General features: G+C 37.3%; 2 protein-coding genes across 2 annotated transcripts in view; one reads left to right on the top strand and one right to left on the bottom strand.

Moving 5' to 3' along the window:
• arl15b (ARF like GTPase 15b) overlaps window positions 1-7,862 on the top strand; it is a 54,637-nt gene extending 46,775 nt beyond the window's left edge. The window contains exon 5 of the mRNA XM_039675528.2: window positions 6,259-7,862. Coding sequence (XP_039531462.1) covers window positions 6,259-6,411 — 153 coding nt within the window. The 3' untranslated portion in view covers window positions 6,412-7,862. The remainder of the gene's footprint in view (window positions 1-6,258) is intronic.
• A 10,031-nt stretch (window positions 7,863-17,893) lies between these two features.
• On the bottom strand, window positions 17,894-24,251 carry fstb (follistatin b). The gene is made up of 6 exons (XM_089126176.1): window positions 24,038-24,251; window positions 23,117-23,308; window positions 22,708-22,926; window positions 21,518-21,742; window positions 21,011-21,244; window positions 17,894-18,717 (listed from the first exon to the last, which is right to left on the bottom strand). The coding sequence occupies exons 1-6, from the start codon at window positions 24,120-24,122 to the stop codon at window positions 18,635-18,637; spliced, it is 1,038 nt and encodes a 345-aa protein (XP_088982302.1). The 5' UTR covers window positions 24,123-24,251; the 3' UTR covers window positions 17,894-18,634.
• Window positions 24,252-25,484: the final 1,233 nt, after the last annotated feature.

Below are 25,484 nucleotides of genomic sequence, written 5' to 3'. Positions count from 1 at the left end.
CAGTCCACACAAACGTACAGGGCAAGAGGACAACTGATTGGAGGTTGGTAGTTGCACCAATAAGAGACCTTGCATCCTGCAATGCTGCAGTTAATTAGCTCAATCCCAGCTCCTTTTTATCGTGTTGCAATTCCAGATGTGAACCGTCAAGCTTTACGCAAATTGAGTTACTGTAAATCTGCTCTATGGCCTGGCGAACACACTCTGAAGGCACATAGGCCAAGAGGCTTGTTCACGGCCCCTGACCTGGAACCCATGAGCTTCTGACTTTGCGCAGAGGCATCGGTAGTCAGGTCGCTTACAAAGTGATTTAGTCACGGCTTGTCTCCAGTAAGGGTTTATCCCACTGACATCGGAAAGACTTCATATCCAAACATGTCATAAATAAAAAGATCTGCAGTAAACCAGGTGTAAAAGCCAATCGGGCTTGCAGATTTAGTTGGCGCCATTGAGCCTTGCACATGACCTGAGGTTAGATTCATCTTGGGCTTATTCAATGTTTCTCAGTTGGGATGCACTCTAAAATTTGTGTAATCATATTTGTGTGCTGATACCAATATCTGATTTCTTAGAACATCCGCCAGTACCCCTTGGTGATTCTGCTTTTCATTTTTTTTTACTTACACCTTGTTTTATGCCTAGTATAACTAAATTGCCAACTACTAAAATAAGTTATTTTATTGCTTTTTATCTCTTTATTTATTCATAATTTGACTCTTTTGTTTTTCCTCCTGAAAATCACAATTTCTTTTTCAGCTAAGCCACACAATATATATTGTCTTGACCGCGTGAGTTGCTATCTGTCACCAAATTTTGATTGACAGGACATAATTGGCTCTGGTCATCAGCTCACTTTTAAACAAATGGTCGATTTTCAAAGCAGTCTGACAGTGACAGTGAGTTTTCACTGCATTTTGGCCTCCTATCAATGTTTTAGCTTACTGAAAACAGGTTTTTGGAAACGCTTTTCAAAATTTTGTAATATACATCATGAGAACCATTTGCGCATGGCAACAGTTTATAAAAATGTGTTGGAATTCGACAGGAAGGAATTTTGACTGCAGTTGTGGAACACTGATTTGTTTTTTTGTGGTCGTTGTCATAGATGACGTTTATAAGTCAGCCTACAATCGTTTAAATGACCATACAACTATATGGACGAGTATGCATATACTGCATCAGTTAAGTACTGTAGTATGCATTCCTTAAACATTCTTCTGTGTTTTTGTTTACATAAAATCTTTACAGCATAATATCGCCAACTACTGGCCTGGCATGGCTGTGTGGCAGCATTTAAAGTGTTTTTGTGATTCTTTTTCGGGAATATCTGTATACATTATGTAAAGAAAGTATAAAGCACTGCTGAAAGTTGACCATTCTGACCCATCTCCTCTGTCTTGTATTTTTAACCATTGTTCAGACTAGGGTTGATACATATTCTGTTGTATCAGCTGTCGTCAGACATACCAGCACTCTCTATCAGCCTGTATCATCTTTTTGAAGTACTTTTCATGAACGTCACTGGCAGAGTCCGTCCTAAACCTCCTGTCTTTTGTAAATGTTACACTTGCTTTTTTAGGCCTGGATATGTTTCACTGTGAAACAATAGACAAATATGGCTTCGTGTTCCAAGTTTGTTCTTGCTCTTCGAAGCAGCAGGATTGGTCATTTTTTAGCAATGAAGTCCCAGACAGGGAAATCTTAATCAACATTCTTGGCATAATAGGAAAGCGTTGGCTCAAAGGATGTTTTGTTTGATTTTTCATTATTTATTTTTTTTCTTTTCATTGCACTCTCAAAGGGAAGTAAGAAATTCCAGCGGCTTTTTTGGCACGTTACTGCTGGCTGTCAGTTAAGCTCAGTGTTTGCCTAGATGTGACACTGATGCCATATATTTCAATGCTATGAGTGAGTTTGAATGTGGAATCAGAGGCCATGCATGAAGAAGTGCTCCCAGTAGGGTGGTCTCTCTCCAAAGCAGGGAGGTTTGGGACTGAGCCAATCAGGTGACGAGATGGGCCGGCTTCCAGAAACACAGCCAAAACAATAGGAAAATATGGTGTGATTCTTTTGTGTCAGGAATAAATAATGTGAGTGCAGCATTTGAAGTGATTTAGCCTCTCAGCCTTCACTTTTCACACCTGTGCTAGTGGCTTACTCTGCATTTATTCTGGGCTTCTTTAAGTCCCCAAAGGTTAGAGGTCAACGATTTGGGTGGAAACATAAATTAGGAGCAGGAGGGGAGGAATCACTTTGACAGGGACATTTTTGGATATTTAAGTGCTGTTGTTCAAGTGAAGGTCAAGGTTTTTCTGGCATCATGCGATTCTTTCAGATCTTTAGAGGGTTCAACCTAGTCAGCATTTTTTCAACCTTATGACTTTTGTAACCTTTGTGACTTACTCTTGTGGACACAAAATTGTGGGGTTCAATATTGTTATTCCTTAAAGGGTTCGTTCATCCGATCCAATGATCCAATAATTTACTCACCCTCAAGTCATCCTAGGTATTTATGACTTTGTTTTTTTCAGCCAAACACAATCTGAGTTATATTACAAATACCCTGGCCTTTCCAAGATTTATAATGTGAATGAATGGTACCTTTGATTTTTAAGCCCAAAAAAGTGCATTCGTCCATCCATCATAAAAGTAATCCATACGGCTCCAGGGTTTTACTAAAGCCTTCTGAAGCATAGTGATAAATCCATAGTAGTCCATATTTATGACTTTGTAAACTACAATCTCGAGTAGTTTATAACTACAAGTCGAGTTCCGGCGGAAGAGTGACTTCTGACCCAACCTATCCGACGTTTTTGGGCTAGGGTACCATTCAATCGCATTATAAAACTTGGAAAAGCCAGGATATTTTGTATTATAACTCCGATTGTGTTCAGCTGAAAGAAGAAAGTCACATACACCTGGGATGGCATGAGTAAATTATGGAATAATTTTCATTATTGGATGATATAATATTGCCTTTACGTTCTTACTGATTTAGCAAAGCATACAGTGAGCCTAAATGTAAGCCACATTCATGGATTTATTTAAAGATATAGCCTAACAAAAATGTTATATATACAAAGTGTTATTTATGTTAAAGCTACACTGTGTAACTCTTTTAGTTTATTCTTAGCTAAAAACACTTAGTTCTTTCAAAAACATATGTGCTCATTAATGTATATTCAATATACGTTCAAGTAATAAAGTATTCTCATGAGTGTATAATATGCCATTGAAAAATGTTGCCCCTCAATCTTGAAAGTACATTAGCCAAAGAGGGACATACCCGTTAATTCGAGCTTCGCCTTTCGCGTTTACGTTTGAGTTAACACTCATGGACGAGGTCGAACTGGAAGCCATGTTTATCTTGGACTACATTGACCACCGTAGGAGTTAAAACGAAATTGGCATTGAGAGGAACAGAAACTAATATTCCCTGGATGGTCATATACCTTTTCACCGCTAGATGGGGGAAAAAATCACACAGTGTAGCTTTAAAGAGGAAATAGCTAAGCAAAAAAAAAAAAAGATAAGCTTTTTTGAATATTATGATGATTTAAATATTCAGATGTTAAAGTAAAGAACTACACCTGTGGTTACTTTGATTGGACTCAAGAAATGTTTTTACATAAATTACAAAACTTGTTTGTAATTTTTTGAAGTTTCATGATGCATCCAAAAATACCTTTTGAGACCATTGTGCATGGCACATGGCTTTTTTTTTTTGTATTCACAATGAGATGATCTTTCCTGAAGGGCTTGGAAATAACTCTTGTTGAATTTTTCTGTTTGTTGCTTTCTATTGTTGCCTAGAAAATTCTGAAAACACAGAGCTGCTTATAATCAGACATCCTCTATCTCATATATGCTGTGTTCAGTCAAGCACTGTCAAGTCAAGTGCACATCATGTTTGCTCATCAAAATATAATTTTTCTCTCCTGTTACCTAAAGTTTTCCTCCAAATCATCTACCATAGCGAACACTGATCGCATTCCTGTCTCCCCTCCCATTTCTGCCCCGTTGAAAAGGACTGGCGCTAGTACTACAAGTTTGTCCTCATATTCCCCTGGCTAATACATTGGAATTTCTTGGCCCATACCACATAGTTTCTAACTTCAGTAGAATAAAGATCTTGTTGTTTTATTTTGGATCTCATTTACAGATGAATATTTACAGATACAATTCAGCCTGCGTTCTTATTGGTCAGTAGGGGAAACTTGTTCCAAAATAACTAACACAGCCAAAAGTTTGTTGAAAAATCTACAGACTAACAGTCTGATCTGAGGGTTGATTTGTTACTGTGCTAGTTTATCAGTTAGATATAGATTTAAATTGTATACCCCGAACAAACTTATCCTAGCATTGTTGGTAGAAGTTATGCTAACTGTTTTAGTAACTGAACTAAAAAAAAACAACAGTATTAGATTAGGTTTACTAACCTGTAAAACAAGTCTAAGCAGTTTATGCAACTTGTCCATGTTGCCATCTCTCTACAGCTTTGTTTCCATCCACCTATTTTTAAGCAAGTTTTGGGATTTCGCAAAAAAACTGGGTGCAAACAAAGATTTGCATACATTTTAAAAATATGCATATATCCCTTGATGTGGAACAAAAACACTTTGCCTCAACAGTGGATGTGATTGGATAACTGGACTAACCAATGGACCAATTTCATTGCACAGCATCTCAATTGTTGATTTGCTCAATCTGGAATCCCTGAGCCAAAGTCTATCATTGAAATGTTTTAGTATAATGAACTCCCAGAAGCGTCTCACACGGAAATACCAGGCATCCGAACGCAAGATAACATGACATCGTTTATTATTGCGTTTTGTCTCTGAAACGCAAGTCGTTTATGATGTAGGATAAAAACCGAGTCACAAATACACAATGGCTTTCTCCGATTCCATTTTATTACAAATGTTTTGCACCAATTACCCAGGAAGTTGGAAACCCTGCTTTATTCTGAAATGTTTTATGTTCCAATTTTGTGCACAAGTTAAATTCGTAAATTTGGATGGAAACCGCTTTTGACTATAGCTTATACTAAGTGACCAATGAATTTGCCACAAGTTTGATTAGATGCACCTCGATGTCAACAGTGATATATTTGGGAAGCAATTTTTTTATCTACCATTTAAAATGCATAAGCTTATATTGCACTTCAATTTTGTTCATGTTGTTCTCGGTTTCTTTAGAACACTTTTATTAAAGGGTTATCCTCATGCTCTTCCAACCCCGTAAGACCTTCGTTCATCTTCGGAACACAAATTAAGGTATTTTTGATGAAATCTGAGAGCTGGATCACTCCTCCATACTAGGCAATAGGCTTCTTGAGGAAATGAAAATTGCCGGCCTAGAAAAGTTATTAAAGACACCGTTAAAATAGTCCAAGTGACTACAGTGGCTCAATCTTAAGTTTATCAAACGATGAGAACAGTTTTTGTGCGCAAAAATAAACAAAAATAACGACTTTAACTTCAAGTATTCATTTACTTCTCTCTCTGCCTCGAGTCAGGTTACTAGTTTGTAACAGCGTATGATCTGTTGTTTTACGTCACACGCATCACACACATGACCAGCGTCGGCCAATAGCGAGCCTACGAGTGACGTAGCTCTACGCTATCACGCTACGTTAACTGACTAGATGCCCATAAAGAAGGAAGTGAATAGTTGAAATAAAGTCGTTATTTTTGTTGGTTTTTGCGCACAAAAGGTATTCTCGTCACTTGATAAACTTTAATGTCTTTAATAACTTTTCGAGACCGGCAAGTTTTAATTCCTCAAGAAGCTCTCTATGGACTAGTATGGAGGAGTGATCCAGCTCTCAGATTTCATCAAAAACATCGTACTTACGGGTTGGAAAAACATGAGGGGGAGTAAATACTAACAGAATTTTCATTTTTGGGTGAACTAATTCTTTAATTCAACTTTTTTACTCTATGTTTATCCACCTTTTTTGCAATGTGGAAGTGAGCTCTTTTCTGTGAATGTCCCAGACTTTCAATTCATCAGCTGATATCAGGAAATAACTTGAAGAATAACAAAGTGCAGTAAACGATGAAGCTATTTGCTCTACAAAACAGTCTGCTTTCATTAATTAAAATAGTATGATAGCAAAGAACAGTTTTGAATATCAAGCAGCACAACAGACAGCTAAAATAAGTGGAAGCAAATGGCCGTTAAAAATAAGGTTGATAGTTTATCAACTAATTGAGCCGAGTCATTTCTTTCTCCATCTCTTCATTTCACACACAGATAAAGAAATATTTTGAGCTGGAACCTCTGGCACGAGGCAAGAGCTGGATTCTTGAGGGAAGCACGGTGGACAACATGGACGTGGTAAAGGAGAGCTTTGGTCAGCTCATTCATCTGCTGGAGGAGAAGGACCAGGACGCAGGCAGGATATGACCCAGGGACGACATCCCAGCATCCCTCAGACACTACCCATCGCCAACTCACCACAGGCCAGCACATCTCCAGTCACCAGTGGCACGTTGTGTAAACTACGTAGTTACTTTAAGTTACTGTGGTGAAACTAATTGAGCCATGGAAAAATGGACTTTGGTAAATCCTCACGTAAGGATGCATATCTGCAGAAAAAGAAGGTATTTCAGCCCTGAAGTTCGATACCTTCTCTCAAACCCACATGTATTAACCCAGAACACACGATTACCATTGTCAGTAAAATGGTTATATCAGTTCTTTTTAATACAGACAGACCTAGTTGCACATTGCTCCTAAATAGATGATTTAATCACATGCTTGGTCACGTAGGGCAACTGGAAGTCGTGTAGTCCGTAGTTTGTTTTCTTGAGTGAATGCGTGAGTGAGAGTTGCCAGTTTGTACTTAAAAGCCTTAATGTGAGCGATAATGTATTTTTAAAACAAACGTTTCAGTGTGTTCTCTCACAAATGACAGTCTTTAGATGTAATTCAACTTTGCCGTCTTGAATATTTGTGGCTGTGAAGTGAAAAGTGGAGTTATGAGTGATTCCTGAGTCTTAGAAAAATATAATAAAATCTTCTCCTGTCATGTAATATCTCTAAACAGCATGGAGCCGCACTCGATTGGAGATTTAGATAAACGCACATTTTTGAGTTAAGATCATTGAGGACACAAAGGTGTTTTTATAACTTGGTCTAGTGTTATTTCAAAGCTGAACATATCCAGGGTTTTGCTCATCTATCTCTTTATCTTGGATGGTAATGGTTGACAAAGCCCTACTGAAAAATATAACACCGGTTTGACTTTTCACCACAGACACTAAAATCGCAATCAGTCCCTGTAGGTGAACAATGACAGAGCCTTCGATTTTGAACGCATGATGTATTGACCATGTGCTTGTTTGGATATCGCATTATTTGTTTGTGAATCTTTTTGTATTTCTGTTGGCCCTGAATGTAAAACACTCTCTTTGCATAAGCACGCCTCCTCTAGTCTCGAAGTTCCCAGACACGTGAACAGAGGAAACTAACGCAAGAGCCACCAAACCAGTCATGTGCCACATCAGCCACACTTCCAAAAGCAGGTATCCTTTGAAAAACACCTCGAATGCATAGTCATCGTCAAACTCGGCCATCACCTTGTGTTTTATTTATATTTACTACAATTTTATACCCTCCAAACCAGTTCAGCTGCCTTTTTGTAATATATTCAAATATTTGTACATTTGTTACAGATTAGTCTCTGGAAAGGACATCTTTGTACTGGAAAGAAAGAAAGAAAAAAAAAGTCTAGGTGGGCTTTTAGCAGTTTACCAAGGTGGCATCAAGTCATTCACATGTTTGACAGTGTTTATGTGTATTTATGCATCATTTCCACTGAGCAACATGGAAAATAAAGGCAGAAGAAGGACAAATGTGTTGTCTTTCGTCATTTGCTTGTAGGATGGTATCGTGTTTCACTTTTTGGTCTTGTGAATAATGGACGGGAACATTAGACTTACTGACCATGACACTGTAATTGGGGTCTTCAGGAGCTTTCTCTATGTGATATCATTTCCTATCTTATGGTGTTTTGTGAAAAAAAAAAAATAATAATAATAACAGTGATAATGGCAAAATAGGGAATAGGGTTTTGTTTTCAAGAATTTCATTCATTCAAAGGGGCTTTTTGCTTTGTGATACCAATCAAGATACCATCCTGATATGATTGCCCCCAAAAATTATTAAACTAATTTTAATTCACAAATTCATACCATTTCCAATTATTGTGTCATTGACCCATTTAACAACAATTAAAGCAATTATTTCCCCTAGTTTTAGTCATCTGGAAGGCTTTGAGCTGTCTTCTTACTAAAGCGTAAGGAACGCCGGCATCTCTATGGCTCATCTGCTCAGTAGTGATTAGTCATAGTGTTTCCCTGTCTATGGATTAGTCATCTACAGTGATTCCCAGCTGTCCTCATAACCCACAAAACTACTAGATGGAGGCTGTTGCTTTTCATTGGCTTGTGGGGATTTCCAATAAACCAGACTCAAAACGAGATCTAGAGCTAAATTGACAGACGACACATTTATAGATTCTGGGAATGTAAAAACAAAACTGAGTGGGAACAAAAACGTAAGGCTGCAAAGAAAACTGAGAGAACACCACGGTTGAAAAAAATCTCTGTTTGTAGTCAATATATCAAACCCGATGACGACGAGCACAGTTTTAGCCCAAAGAGAGGGGAAACAATTGTAAGTAAACCACTGATCTGTCAGTTCTGCCCAACTTCCCAAAGCAAAACGCCATTGCGTACAGTTATGAAAGCTGCTGCAATAGTATGTTAGTCATAATGCCGTTTAAAGCGTAGACAAGGTATGATGCGGTTTTTAGTGATAACACTACTCTTACAATACAGTTTTGTTAATAACCCTTTGTCGATCAGACTCTCCTTGTGCAGGGATACAAAAACGTGGAAGTACAATCTGTCGTTTTAATGAAAGCCCTGAAGCTTGGCCAAAAGACAGATGCCAAAAAACTATTGCTCACAAATAAATGTGAATATCTCGGTCCAGGTAACAGAGAAAGAGTAGACATTCCTTTACATAAACTACTGATATTGAAGCAATACAAAACTTACAATCGGCGAACTTACAATTTAAAGGGATACTCCACTTTTTTTGGAAATGGCTCATTTTACCACTCCCCCAGAGTTAAACAGTTGGGTTTTACCGTTTTCGAATCCATTATTCAGCCAATTTTCTGATATTCTCTGGTCTCATTGACTTCCATTGTAGGAAAAAATATAATATGGAAGTCAATGAGACCAGAAACTGTCTGGTTACTGATATTCTTCTAAATATCAGAAAATTGGCTGAATAATGGATTCGAAAACGTTAAAACTCAAATGTTTAACTCTGGGGGAGTGGTAAAATTAGCCTATTTCCCAAAAAAATGGAGTATCCCTTTAAGTGAAAGATTGTTTTTTTTTTTTTTTTTTAGGTGAGAGTGGGGTAAGATGCGTACGCCCCTTCATCTATCTAATTATGTTTACATTCAACGCATTCTCACCCCAAGGTGTCACCTTTGACCATGCTTCAATATTTGACGCGATTCTACAGCGTCATCTAACTGACGCTAAAGGAAAGCGTCAATTAGATGACGCGGTTAGGTTTAGGTCTGGGGTGGGGGTAGGGTTACATCTAACTGACGCTAAAGGGCGCCTTAAGCGTCAAATATTGAAGCATGGTCAAATGCTTCCCAAGGCATCAGTTAGGTGACGCCTTGGGGGTGAGAATGAGCTGTTAGATTAAATAAATTATATATACAATATATAAAGTTATCATCATGTGCACCTGACTGTATTTGACATATGTAAATGAGGAAAATTAGTGGTGGTGTTGTTGTTTTTTATTTTTCATTCTAAAACGTATGCCAAAACTGAAAAGTAAAACTAATTTTATGAATGTTATGCTGTACCTTTGGCTCAACTTTGCCTCCAAATGCAGAAAGTGCTAATGGAACCATTATTTATATGAATATTTTTACAAAAATTTTAAAATTGTTTCGCTTGCTATATTCAAATATTGGCTGGTTTGTGTAAATATGAATTAAGTGCAGTATTTATTAAGTTCATATTTTTAATTTCAAATGCAAATCGTTCAAATATTCTTTAGGGTAAGTGGGACCACAATCACTAGACCAGTGTTTATTCTACACTAAAACATTTTTTATTATATTTTATTTTATTTGAAAAAAAAAAGAGGAGGAAAACACAGTAGAAACATGTAAATTAGTTACCTGTAAGTTACCGTATATATATATGGTGATGGTTTAATGTAATTTAACTGTAAAATACTGTAAAATTTATGATTTTTTGCAAGTAACTTGCACTGGATTACACATCACATATGATTAAAATTTGTACAATAATTTTGTTTCTTCTTATTTTTGTTATCGGTAATGCACAGTAGTGTTTTGTTATTTTGTTAATGTGACTTATTAATATTAAATAAAGAGGCTGCTGAGGTGGTTATCGGCACATATTAAGGTAAAAAGTCAGATTTTGTTTGTATATTGTTATATTAGATTTATATCACTTAATGAATTATACCGTTATAAGTTTTGCCGTGAATTTCTGGCAACCACAGCTGGCAGTTTAACGGGGATTTTACGTATGACTGCATATTAAAGAAACTTCTAACCCACAACTTCTAGCTGACAGCTGCAGACATCCTGAAATATAACTTCTTTTAGAGAGTTTGACCTCGGTCTCATTTCCACTTGACACCCAGTTCTTCTCCCTGTGAATCAGTTAATACTCTCTCAATACAACATTAAAATTGTCTGTGACTTTGCTTTCTGGGAGCAGACATAATATTATTCCTCTGATTTTGAGAACTGACTGTTTAGAAAGAATGAAATAATAATGGTATTGTGTCTGGAGAAGAGACATTCTCTAAAATAACCTGAGACCGTTTGAAATTACTCACACTATATCCCAGTTGAATATTAGTATGCAGACATGAACACTTTATTAATCTTTAAACTTTAAGCATGTCTGAAGAACTTCACAAAGCTGTCTGCAAGACAAACTTTCAATATCTTCTTCCTTTCCCCCAGTGTCAGTCTGTCTGACAGCCTTACAGTGATCTTCTTAAAATCTTGTGAGAGTTTCAGAAAGTGTCTTTATCTTTTTTATATAGTTATTATTAGTTTCCTCTGCAGCTCTTAAAATTATATTTCAAACCTGTAAGACGTTTCGTTAATCTTCGGAACATAAAATAAGATATTCTGAGGAATATTTCAACCTTTTTTGTCCATTTACTCACCCTCATGTCAATGAAAGTCAATGGGGTCCAAAACAACAGCATTGGACCCCATCCTGCACTTTGACATGAGGGTGAACAAATGATAACAGAATTACAATTTTTGGTTGCATATCCCTTTGAGGCAAACACCCCAGGTAGAAAGGGTAAAACATTTTTAATATATTATTTAGCAATATATTTATAAACATTTCAGCAATATATATACACATATACACACACACACACAGTATATATTGCTGACAATTCTGGAATTTCAGTCAATATACAGGCTATTACTTTAAAGATGGATGGATGAGCTTTTTTGGGCTTCAAAATATATTGACTGAAATTCCAGAATTGAGGTGTCTTCAATGTTGCCAATATAAAATAAATAGTTCTCAATTAATCTTTGACGTCTTTCTGTTAATGAGATATTTTTGTTAAATTTTTGGGTGTAAACTTTTAAGGAATAATTTGATTAATTATTACTCAATTCTAATTTGTTAAATTTAATTAATAATATTGCTTGTAATCTTTTACCACAACTCTATTGATTAGATAAAGCATATTCATTTTTACAGTGCAGGTGCAAATAAAGTGCAATAAAATAAACACAAAGTGTGTATTTCGGAGGTTTCTTTCAACTAGTCTGAAACGTCAAATTGTGAAAAGCCATGCAGCCCAAAATCTCAAAATTGCCTGAAATTATTTTTGCCTAATCGGCCACGATGAAACTTAAGAATCCCAGAATTGCCAATGGAAATGTAGTTAATTAGGCCATATTTACGCAACGACCCGTTTGCAGTGCTATTTTCCTTCATGCAGAGGAGAAATGGGCATTTCCTACAGCCGCCGTACCTCCACAAGGATGTTCCCATGAGTGATTATAATGAGTTAGGCCTGTGACTGGAGTTGCCTCCATTAGTGAATGTAGTGCACATGCCTTTTCTGTATTGTATTGCGACACAAAGTTCAAATGTAAGGACAAAATGTACATTCTCCTCTTTTCAAAACTGGAACATCAAAACCGGCCCGTCTGGGGTAACGAGGCGTGCATGCTCATTTAGGAAACTTTCTCCATTAGCGAGTGAGAAAAACTCTTAGTAATGTTAGAACACAATGATAGTCTCTTATAGCGGCTGTCTGTGATCTTGTTTCAAAGCCTCATTCCAGGCTTTAATTGCTGATTGTTTTTAACGGCAGATTCGGTTCCCTCGGATTCGAATGCGATCCGCTGTCGGCTCATTGAAGTGCTTTGAGGAAGCGTACGCTTGTTTTGATGGCTCCGCGCATTCCTTTTCCTAGTTCAAATTAAAACCAAATTTATATGACTGCTCATGGAGAACATTTCTGAAATGGCAGAAACAGTCAACAGCACATTAATAAGCGTGAATTTTCCATACAGGGCCATCAGTCACTGACTATGCAGGGCTCTCTGGTTTTAATAATGCGCCATAAACACTTAAGACAACATACTGAGTGTATACACCAATATTAAGGTCTGTATGCGTGCATGAGCTGCAACAGAAACACTCTGGTTTGCCCTTAGTCAGAAGTGGACATAGACGGGCAGAAGAGACTGTTTTGACTGCTGTCCAGAGCAGCAGAACTATTCGATTACACCCTCAAGTACATTTCTCATGCTATTTCCAGGCATCAGTCGTACACAGATTGAGCTAAACCTCAGATGACCAGTGGCTGTCTCGCAGACATCGACTGGCTCGCACGTTTGTATTGAACTTCAATGAGAGACCCAGCGGGGATCCGGTGGACTGGTTGCCAGAGAGACCCCAATGAACCATCAGGAAATGACCCACAGAGCTCGGGTCTCTCCAGACTGGTTCTCTCCAAAAGTTTTGTTTGTGTCACACAACACTTTTTTTTAGCATTGTCCTTTTTTTGTACCGATTTATATAGAGAGAACAAGGATGTCTTTGCATGAACTTTGCAGAAATTCATAGACTGTTTGTATTTTCCAGTATTATTTTTTTTAACACTTTCTAAGGTTTTATTTGTGAACTTCATTAGTTAACATGAACTAACAACAGAGCCGGATAGTAACGGAGTTCATTTACTTGAGGACAGTACTTAAGTACAATTTTGAGGGATCTGTACTTTACTCATGTACTCATGACTTTACTCGAGTACATTTGAGAGGGAAATATTGTACTCTTTACTCCACTACATTTCTATCCATAACCGTGAGCGCACGTTACTACTTCTAAAGTCATCAGTGCGTTCAGTTCGGTTATAAACACAGTCACTGACCGAGCGCCGCAAACAAACAGCAGCCACTTTTTACAGTTCCTTGTAATTGTAATTGTTGTAATTGTAAGTACAAGAGGGCCACCCGTGAGATTTTACCCAGAGCTGTTCACGTCCTCAGACTCGGATGTATGCCTGTCAACACTGGCTAAATGAACCAACAGCAGTCAGGTGTTACAAGTAATAGCTCTGTAAGTTGTTTGTGTTCATTTTTATTGTAATGTTATGTGCTTTTTAAGACATCTCTTGTGAAGCTTTGCTGAATCTGCGTTCATTGTTTTGAAGGAAGTGTGGCTTGCTTTGGAGACGCTCTGAAGGGAGGGTGGGATCTCATGCTCTCAAAGCTAGCTCGCTATTGCTAGCCCCTCCGAAATTACCTATACCTTTAATTTTAAAAACTCACCAATGCTTCATTTAGAGTCGAACGTCACTGAAAATATGTGAGTCAGGTGTCGGTTAATTTACTCTGACTGATTCAGTGAGTTCATTCAATGAATGATTCATAAAAAATGATCTAAACCAGTATCGCCTGCTTGTAAAGCCCCTTTCACACAGAGATTCCGGAAAATACACGGATAATGTGACCCGGCAGTTGATTGTTTGATTTCAGTTCATTCACACTGCCAGTGATTTGCCGGGATCTGTGAGTGCGTTTACACTCAACCCGTGAAGATCCCCGAAAGACACATGATGTCAGGATGAGACGTGTAACAGATGCATGTACTTGCGCATATCGTTTCACAAAACTGGTGAAAGATCTCAGCTGTGTTGTCAGCGCGGATAGTGGTCCGGTTCTGTACCGTTCCAGTTTGCAGACATTTGTTCGTCCTTTCTTTGTTGATGATGAACACAAACTTTCTTCTAAGAGCAACAGAGTCGCGTGATGGCACGAGCGTCATCACTATGACACACCCCTTACGGCATTTGGTCCTGGCTTTTGATCACACAGCGCGCGTTCTGGGACTGATTCCGGGAATGTTACTACTAGGTCCCCAACCTGGCATAGATGCCGGTATCAATCCCGGGTCGTGTTTGCGTCTACACAGAAGAAGTTCTGGCAATTTCCTAGCTGATCATTTTGCGGTAAATAATGTTTTTTTTTTTGTTTGTTTTTTGTCTTCACATTCAATTCAGTGTACAAAGTTACAAACACATTCACAACTTGGGTAAGATACGTTTTCTTTTTCTGACAAAAGCTTGATTATGTGCATGAAACCCATTCCAGATCCAAATAATTTTTTATTGTTGTATAGGCTTTTATAAAAAAATAAATAAATTATTTTTGGAGCTGACAGCCAGAATTAAATTCTGTTGAAGAGTTGCATAACAATAGCCTGGTTAAAACCAGACCATTCTCAGTTGTAACTGAGTTATGGTCTGGCAAAGCTTCATAGACAAATCATTTCCAAGGGGCGTCACCAATGGACGTAGCTCAAATGCCTCTAGGGGAATTGGATAGACTTAAAACTAGTCAGAGCAATGAAGTAGATGACGTATGCAGAGCGACGTTCGTCTGTTGTAGAACAACTTGAAAAAATGACCAGACACTGGATAACAACTTGCTCTATGTTTAGCCTATTTAAAATTAGCAGTAAGACAACTAGAAGTGAATATGCTTTCCACACTGTAAAAAAAAAATATTTTCAAGATTTGTTCGCAACATTTTTTCTTTTGTCAAATCAACTTAAATAATTTATTTAGGTCCGATAAGTTTCTGATGATTAAATCAATCTCCTTCATTGTATTAACTCACTTTTTCCAGTTCAATCAACTTAAAATTTGAAGGCAGCCAGGTTACTTAATGTCTTAAGTTAAACCAACAATATTTTTTATAGTGATTCAATAAATCACACACAGGAAACAAAACCTTAACTAAAGCTTTGCAATGAACTTTGTTGTCGTCATCCCTAAAGTTTCTGATTGGTGGCGCAATTTCGACGGATTAGAAATGGGCTTGAAAGAGCTCTTTGCCAAGCTAACTTGCAGAGCAAATCTAAATTAGCAGGAAGTTGTCTTTATTTTCCCAGGCTAGCATAACAATTCACTTTGGAACACATTAGGATGGATCTTACATGTTTTTTAAGGAGGGTTTTTTTTTTTTAACTGGACAAAAATCCTTCATAGGAAGGGATTTCCTTCCATATGATCTAATATTCCACAAAATAACTCCTTACTTATAGTATTGTCAAGGGATTTCAACTCTATCAGCATGACAATGGGAAAAAGTCTCTCCTCTCTCATGTAATGTCAGCTGTTTCTTAACATCGTTATAGTGGCAGCCTGCTATTTTTCCAAAACAGGCTTGAGACAGTGACTCCGTGTTCACTCCTGATTACCATCTTCCTTGTTGCAGTCATTTCAGATATGATTACTCTTCGCTGTCTCTGCACTATCACAGATGCTGCTCAGCAGGTATCAGCGGGACCGGGCGCCCGTATTCCCCCTGCCCACTGCTGATTCAGCTGTCCCGCGAGAGAAGAGAGATCATCCCGGCCAGCACAGACAGACCTCACCTTACTGAACACTTCAATGAAGCCAAAGTAAATTACCAGTAAGGCTGTTTGTGAATAGCTTCATTTAGTTAACCCCAAAATGAATATTATCCTGTAATTTACTCGCCCTCAAGCCATATGACGTCATAAATTGTGTTCAGCTGAAATAATAAAGTAATATCCTGGCTCTTCCTAGCTTTTTAATGGGAGTGAATTAGTGTCTTGAGTTTTTAAGCTCAAAGCACATCCATCCATAATAAAAGTAATCCATACGGCTCCAGGAGGTTAAAGGTTTTCTTCGTTTTTGTGAGACAAATATCCAAATTTAAAACTTATAAACTATGAACACTAGCTTCTGGAAACGTCAGTCAAGTTCTGGTCGAAGAGTGACCTCTGACCCGACTCATAAAGGACCTCCTCTTCTTTTATATGGAAATCCTTTGATATTTTTTTTAACTTCTTTGTTTAGACTTATAATTCGTGAGTCATTACGCTTCCTTTTTTGTCAATTCTCACCTAAGCTTACGCTACATCCCACGTCATACGTCGAGTCAGAGGTCAGAACTCAGAACCCGACTCTCTTGTGACCGCGCGTACGGCCGTTTCCGGAGGCCATTGATTATAGTTTTTCTAAAGTTTTAAATAAGGATATTTTATCTTACAAAAACGCATCGCTTCGCTTCAGAAGGCCTTTATTATTACCCCCTGGAGCTGTATGCATTACTCTTATTATGGATGGATGCACTTTTTTGGCTTCAAAATCTAAGGTACCATTCATTCCCATTATAAATTTTTGAAGAGCCTATTTAAAATATATATATATATATATATATATATATTTTGGGTAGGGCTGTCGAACGATTAATCGCATCCAAAATAAAAGTTTGTGTTTACATAATATTTGTGGGTCCACTGTGTATAATTATTTTGTATACATATAAATACACACACATGCATGCATTTTTAAGAAAAATATATTATTTATAAATTATATATAAATCTATATACAGTATATACATGAAAACATTTCTTAAATATATACAAGCATGTGTGTGTATTTACATATATACAATAATTATACACAGTGCACCCACATATATTATGTAAACACAAACTTTTATTTTGGATGCGATTAATCGCGATTAATTGTTTGACAGCCCTAATTTTGGTTGAACTAATCCTTTAAAGCCCATTCACACCAAGAAGACTAATTATAATGATAATATTAGGGTCGACAGTATCCTAAAATGTCATCTGCCAGTTTAAATGCTCGTGCTCTTAAAGCAGCTGTATTATGATTGGCTGTTGTCCATCAGCTGGAAAAATCGCTTTGAAATTGAGTTATGCATTGTTGTTAGATTGTGGTGTAAACTGCTATTCTTGTGTAGAAATGTACAGAAAAACTACAGTATATCTTTATTGTTAACTATATGATGTCGTCCTTGGTGTGAACTGTTCTTTAGAGTCTAGAAAGAAATGTTGATATACAAAGGTGTCTGTATAGTTTTCCCACACTGTCTGAAAAACCTCTCTGTGGGCTGGAATTAACGATAAGCGTATAATGAAGCCTTGCAAAGCAAAGAGGTGGTGACGCTCTCCTTTACAATTAGCCGTCTGTGAAACTTCCTGGCAAATTAGTTTCTCCACTGCAGCTCAGACAGTTCCGGTGGCTTCTGCAGAACTTGATTGGGGTGTGTGTGTGTGTGTGTGTGTGTTCAGATCAATCTGTTTGTGACTTGCATGGAATAACAAATTCCCACTTTAAGGATTCAAGCTCAGGGCCAATTACGTTCTGAAAGAATTTACAAAATCCCAACATTGGATTTAAAATGACAAGATTTACACTTCACACATTTAGGAATAACACTCTCAGTAACTGAAGTAGATTTTTCAGATTTTACTCTTTATACTGCATCTTTACAAATGGCATCATTCACTTTATATACATTACACATTTACAAACAAATACAAAACTATAAATGTATAGCTGGCTCTCTAAAATAAAAAAGACAATATATGGCAAGAATTCAATGCTAGATCGATATTGTTAATTATATACATTATATGATAAACGATTCCTTTGTCTGAGAACCCACATAAAAACAAGAAAACCTATAGGCAGAAAATAACATCAAGGATATATTTAGATTTTATAAAACAATGCATTGATTCCAACATTATTTCTGTCAAATAAAACCACTGTTTTTGGTGTATGTGTCAAAATCATACATAGACTTTACTGAAAAGGCTGCTTTTGATTGTAAACCGAAGCAGATCTATGCTTAATACATTATTAGAATTGCAAATAAATAAAACATGCAAGTTTTGCGGCAGATTTGGGAGGATGACAAAAACTGTTTTCTTTTCTTCACAAATTGTATACACTTTTCATAACACATACAGAGTTACATTGCACATTATAATAAATAATATTCTTCCAAAGACGACAAAGAAAAGACGGTAGACAGTTCATTTATTCGGACTATAAATGTATAAATAAGAAGACAAAAATGTATAAATAAACACCTAGAACAATAAGCATCTTCCACATGTCTGCGGAAAATAAATAAGAGTACATGTATGTACAATATGAACATGACTCTGCGCTTAAATGGAGTCCTGCTGTTGAATGCGATTTATCCAGTCTGTAACAGAGACACATGGCTATAATCCGCGTAATCTTCATCCTCCTCCTCTTCATCCGTCTCTTCTGAGAGCGCTGCGGAGGAATATAGCAACTGTTGCATTAATATAAAACACAACAGCATTCAGGCACAGAGTCTTACTGCATGACGACTTGCATCTTTTTCCCAAAGCATCTCTAACAATGCTTTGCGAGATCACAGCTGAGGGTTGAAGGAGAGCCTGGGATTGAATTTCTCTGTGGAATGGGGCCTTACCTCTGTCTTTTATTAGCGGAGACAATTTCTTGTATTTGTCAAGTCATTGTACAGAATCGAATCAAATCAAGCAAAGAGATATTATGTGATCCCTTCCCATAAACAAAAATATTGCTTTCGTGGAAGATGACGAATACCACACACAGACTCAGGCTGGTTAAAGATGGTTCTACTTTAAGGCATTAACAAATGAACCATCTGAACATGTTCATACAAAACAAAAAAATCACATTTTTTCCACATGAGATTTGTTATGTCCCACATTTGAACCATTATAAGATTCGAAAAAAGAAGTGACATTGTATAGAAACATTTTACGTGAGGAAGGTATGTTCACACCAAGAACGATAACTATATTAGCGTCCACAGCGGACGATATCGTTTCGTTGATTGTAAGTGCTCGCTTGTCTGTCACTTTAAATGCTTGAGATTGTTACAGGACGGATTCTGATTGGCTGTCAATGGCTGGATAAAATCGCTCTGAAAGTGATTCCAATGATCTTTACGTAAATAATTTAAATATACTGAACAATATATTACATTACATTGAATAATACATAAGGAAGTGCTGCTTTTCATATATTGAAAAATATGCGACAATATATTTACGAGAGTTACTTTCACTCAATTGAGTTATGTTTCTACTACACAAAGTTGAATTTACGAGGAAAGTTGTGTTGCTATTACTTCAGGTTGCATGTTGAAAACATCTAAAGTCTAATTGGTCAAACACAAATTAGTTGAGTTCAAAATACTCAATTCTCAAGTAAATAGTTTTGAGTTAAACCAAGGCAATATTTTGCTTGAGAATGCATTAGAAATGTTTGAGAAAATCACACACTTAAAAAAATATTGCCTTGGTGTAACTCAAAAGAATTGAGGATTGAGTATTTTAAACTCAACTAATTTGTGTTTGACATGCACATTAATCAACATTATTCAATATATTGTAATATATTAATGGATTTTATTATTCCATATATTTTTCATTTTATTTAAACCATTTCATATACAGATCATAAATATATGGAAATATATTTTCTTTGCGTAGCTATGGAATATCATTTCTCAGTGCCTATAAAAATCCTTACTGTTGTCTTAATTTTTATCTTTTTTATATTGTCCTTCTTGGTGTGAACGGCCCTCAATTAGCTTTTTTCGTTTAAAAACACTTAGAAAACAAAGAGTACGGTAAGTGAAATAACATTTTCACATTGAGCAAAATGGACATAACAAATCGACAGTAAAAAAAAATAAAAAAATTATTTGAGTTTCCCTTTATTACATAAAGATGATAGACAAAGATGTTAGCTGGGGTCAGAAATGAAATTCCGCAGACAATATTTGCCTCTTGGAATTGATTTTCTAGCGATATATTTCTAAACCATAAAACACACACACACACACACACCAACCATTTCAAAAACTTAAATTAAAATATATGTCAGAAATATATCTATGTATTAAAATACATGTTAAAAAAAAATTTTTGCCCCCCTATTTTACATTTATAGGGCATTTTGTGTCACTTTTTAGTGGTATTTTTGCCCCAAACACTGGTATATTTGTGAGCGTGCACCAAAATGGCAACAGGTTTGCTTTTCTTTGTCCATAACACACACACACGCTCATCTGTATCACGCGATCATCGCTGAGCCGGTCAGCCACAGGCAGAGACAACACAAAACAGAGCACGCTAAGTGAGTTTACGTCCCTATGTAATTTCCACATGACTCGTCACGTTTCTGTCTCTGACGCACAGATAGTGTAACCGTTGCGGAGGAGCGGCACCGTGTTCGGAACTGTCTCGCATCCCAAACAGAAATCCTTCCAGGCTTGACCTCAAAGATTTCGGCTTAACCTCATTTAAGACATCAACAGATGAGCAAGAGAACATCTGCGCCGTCCTGGACACTTCTAACGCATCAGGACGTCTCATCGCCTCTGAGGTAAAACGCAGAATGTCTTTGCGAGAGGAAGCCGAATACGTGCTCTCTGACAGTCCTTGTGTTCCTTTTCGGGAGTGGGAGGGGTAAGAAAGAGGGGTGTCTATCTGGCAGGGGGTGGGAATGCGGGACAAGGGTGCGGCCAGGCTTAGCATCCTCTACTTACAGTTGCAGGAGCCCGAGTGTTTGACTTCCAGGACGAGGCCCAAAGAGCAGGCGGCCTGCCTCATGGCGCACTCGCTCGGGTAGGTGACGTTGTCGCTGGCGCACACACTGTCGCCCGGTCGACCCTCGGGACAGGTGTCCTCCTCGCACGCCGCGCATAGTCCCCGTCCCGTACGCTTATTCCACAGACACTTCCGTCCCTCGCGGCATTTGATGTCTTCACAGGACCTGGCGTCTGAAGCAGAGTAGACCAACCAAATGAGGAAGTTATTCCACAGAATATGATTTCACTTTGTGTAAAACCACTTCTTTGGGCCACATTGAATGTTAATTTTAGCCTTGTTTCTCTCAGTGTGGTTTGAGGAGGTATTAAATAACGCAGAAAAGCAGCAACAGTCACTGCTACCCATGTGAAACATGAATGTGTTATTGCAACAGAAAACAGAGTAATGAGAACCACATGTTTAAGGAGGATTGTGCAAGCGCGAGATTTTTGTCTTATTCTCACCTATGCATTTCCCCTCGTAGGCTACTCCAATGGAGCGTCCCATGATGCACGTGGCCCTTCGGAGATGGCAGGTGTTGGCGTACACGATCCCGTCATTCCCGCACAGGTACTGCTCCGGCGAGGTCACCTCGGGGCAAAGCCGGTTGCAGGTCACGCAGTAGGCGTTGTTGGTCTGGTCCAGTACACATGTCGAGCTTCCAGGACAACGCACGTCATAGCATGACTCTGTCGAAAAATAATGACCTGTCAAAATTGGCAGCTTCTGTCGCTAACGAGCCTTTACACATCGATAAAATAATATCTTGGTGGGCATAATATTCTTATTAGAAAGACATGAAGTTATGCATGTCTGCTCAATTACTAGCAAGTATGCACATTTTAGTTGTGCATTATGGACATTCGCCACCATTTAACTTCTGTAATGTGACGTATTTCTGGGAGAAAAAGGATGTTCTGTTAAGTTAAAAATTAAAAAGTGTGTGTTAATTAAAAGAAAATCAGGTAACACTTTACAAATAACATTAGTTCATGTACACTGTAAAAATATTTTCGTTAACATTATTTCTTTTGTCAAACCAACTTAAATCATTTATGTAGTTCAGAGAACATAATATTTTAAGTTTCTGATGATTAAATCAATCCCCTTCATTGTATCAACTCAATTTTTCCATTTCAATGAACTTAATTTTTTAAGGCAGCCAGGTTACTTCTTTTTTTTAAGTTAAACCAACAATATGTTTTTACAGTGTATTAGCCTAACTAACGTGAACTAACAACGATCAATACATATGTAACTGTTTTTATTAATCTTCGTTAATGTTAGTTTAAATCCATTGTTTGTTTTAAATCCATTAACTAACGTTAACAAATACAACCTTTGGTTTTAATAATGTTTTAGTAAATGTTGAAATTAATATTAAGTAAGATTAAAGCTGAAGAAGTTCAGTAAATTAATGTTAACTAATGAACCTTATTGTAAAGTGTTCCGAAAAATCCTATATTATCCAATAGACGCATGTGGTGTCACCATTAAAAAAAGTCGTTTCAGAGGCAGAGCAGGTTATTATTTTTTGGATTAAAGATTACGAAGACATTCTTTTTTCTTTGGAGAATGTACGCCTATGAATTGTGCGCAACAAAACTAACCAATCAAGTACATTTTGCTTTCTTTTTCTCTTGAGTGACCGTACTTTTGCATTTTCCCTGGTACTGCGCAGTCAGGTCAGGGTGTCTCTTGCACTTGGCCCTAAGGAGTGCACACTCGTTCCGGTACGTTTTCCCATCGGAGCCACACACGGGCCCTTTAAAGGTGACATTCGAGCAGTCTGGAGCGCACACGCAGCGCGGCTTATTCCGCTTGTTCATTTTGCACCTCTTTCCAGGACCACAGTCCACATTATCACAAGTCTCTGTAGAATCAATAAAGAAGGTTATGAATAACTGGCATATCAGTTCTGTATATATAAATATTTGTGGTTTAAACGTGGTTATGTCATTTCTGACTGACATATACCAACGAAATCAAATTCGAAATGTTTAGCTTCTTCCAGATTACTTCCAGTCATCCAAATGATGAAAACACTCTTATGCGGTAGCTACCTTTGCAAGGTATGCAGTTTGGTGCGCCGCCATTGAAGATCAGCCACCGGAAGAGTGTGTTATTAGGTACATCCTCCTCGGTCCACGCCGTGCCCAGGCGACCACTTCTACAACAGTCTTCCCGGCTCATCCCAGACATGTACAGAACCTGGCATCTCCCGTTCTTGCCCTGCTGAAGCCAGCAGTTGCCAGCTGGAAAAAGTCACTTTATTAACCCCTCATACAGGCTGAATCCCATTCTGCCCATTTATCACTCAATACAATAGAATGTAGCTAATTGGAGACAATTAGTGCTCATAACCACGTCGGGCAATCAGTACAGTCAATGACCGATTCTTCTTTTTTTTTTTTTTTTTTAGGCTACCTTGGGTCACCTCAATATTGAATATCTGGTTGCATCTTTAGTGCCAGGTTGCTGTAAGACTATAAATTACTCATTTTTGCTGGATCCAGGTAAAAGATTAAACAAACAAAAAATGATTGAAAATGATTTGGGTTGAAATTCCAAACGTCCTTCTACCATCTGAATCCACTCAAACTCTTCAGAAACAATATATAGAGGTGGTTGTGCAAGCGTTTTGTGCCTTGCACGGAAACATGCTCAACCGTTTAGAGATTATAAACATAATAAATGGAGAGAAAAAAATCTAAAAATAGGCTATCAATCACTTAAAGATCAGTAAGGTGTCAGCAAAGACATTGTTCCTTTTCTAATGAGTTTCGACAATGAATTATAATAGCTAGGTGTCTTGAAAACAAGTTCACTTATAATGTTTTAGTTTTTACGCATGAGAGGCGCCAGCGCGCAAACGCACCATTTAACCTTCTCAAGTCCAAGTCAATGCATTAAAGGTTTTAACACAGCATAATATTCCTCATTCAGACTTTAAGACAGCTCGTAAAGCATACATGTCACTTTACCTTGTACTTTCTGCTGTTCCATCAAGTGCGCGAACCATATGAGAAGCGCGATCACGCCCTGGCGGAGCCGCGGTAACTGTAGCATCCTCAGAAAAAGTGGAGACAGACGGACTACAGATAGACAGATGTTCTCCCGATGCTTCGCACTCAGTGACTGTCATACACACTGAATCCTTCTCGCTTTTTAAATCTATATGGGGTCTCGAGTTGGATGCCTGTGGTGGGCGGTCTTCATACTTCATAGGGGGTGGGGAGAGCATTGTAATAGTTTGCCCACCGACATTTATCAGGTGACAAGTCTAGAAACTTTCTCCTCTCAAGAGCAACATTGTGATTTGGGGGAATGTTTGTAATAGGGTTCAAAGAGTTGGATAAAAGCAGTGATTTGGGGGTCTGTTTGCATTTATTGTGGATAACAGGCTGATTATTACAACAGATTTTTGATACAAATAGTTTTTCTCTCAACATATGCCAAACTTTGTGTTTGAACTGTATCAAACAGAACTTGGTTCTGCAAAATTACTGAATAAATAGTTTATTTTTGACGCGATTAAAAAAAAAAAGATTAAAAAAACTTCGATTTTTGTAAATATTCTCAGAAAATTCAAATGCTCAGTGTTAATACTTTGGGAAGTGCAATCTGAAATAAAATGTAAGGTAAAACTTTATTTTACAGTGTCCTTGTTGCAACTAACCCTAAACCACACCCCAATCCTAACCCTATAGTAGGTATAGGCTACACGTGGTTATACAGTAGCCTACTTTCTTTAACCAAATGTAATATATGTTGGAATAGAGCTGTGGCCAAAGTAACAGGGCTGACAGTTTTATACTTTTTTATTGCCATTACTAGCCCTGTGCTCGAGGTCTTGAAAGGAAAGGGAAATTATGTTTAAATTTATTGATATTCCTGCAAATTTTACTGTAAAAATCATGGCAACTTGGTAGCAGGGTTGACTATTTAAACTCACAACAGCCGACAAACATATAAAGATGATCACAGTTCACAATAGGATGAGACTGTTATTATGAGATATTTTTTTAGTTAAGAAATTGTACAGTATATACAGATATATATAGTTAACAGAGCTGGTGATGTCTAACTTGGAATTTTATGTTATATTTATTAAAAATGTATTCAAATATATAATATAGCCTAATACATAAAAATGTTTCAGAAGTTTTTGCTTATTTGTTAAAAAATGCCTAGAATATCACATTGTAGAAGTTAAAGTCAGTTTTTTTTTACATACTCTGTAAAAAATATTGTTGGTTTAACTTAAAAAAGTAAGTAACCTGGTTGCCTTAAAATTTTAAGTTGATTGAACTGGAAAAAGTGAGTTAATACAACGAAGGAGATTGATTTAATCATCAGAAACTCAAAATAATAAGTTATCTAAACTAAATAAATTATTTAAGTTAATTTGACAAAAGAAAAAAATGTTGT

The sequence above is a fragment of the Pimephales promelas genome, chromosome 23 (genome assembly GCF_988280905.1).
Source record: "Pimephales promelas chromosome 23, fPimPro1.hap1.1, whole genome shotgun sequence".
Lineage (NCBI taxonomy): Eukaryota > Metazoa > Chordata > Actinopteri > Cypriniformes > Leuciscidae > Pimephales > Pimephales promelas.
The sequence above is the reverse complement of the archived record's forward strand: the minus strand, read 5'-3'. Positions and strand labels throughout refer to the sequence as shown.

Coding starts and splice junctions, on each gene's coding strand:
- fstb (XM_089126176.1), bottom strand. CDS start 24,122: ATGCTACAGTTACCGCGGCTCCGCCAGGGCGTGATCGCGCTTCTCATA. Junction 22,927..23,116: donor AAACTGCATACCTTGCAAAG/GTAGCTACCGCA, acceptor TTGATTCTACAG/AGACTTGTGATAATGTGGAC. Junction 21,743..22,707: donor GTACCAGGGAAAATGCAAAA/GTACGGTCACTC, acceptor ATTTTTCGACAG/AGTCATGCTATGACGTGCGT.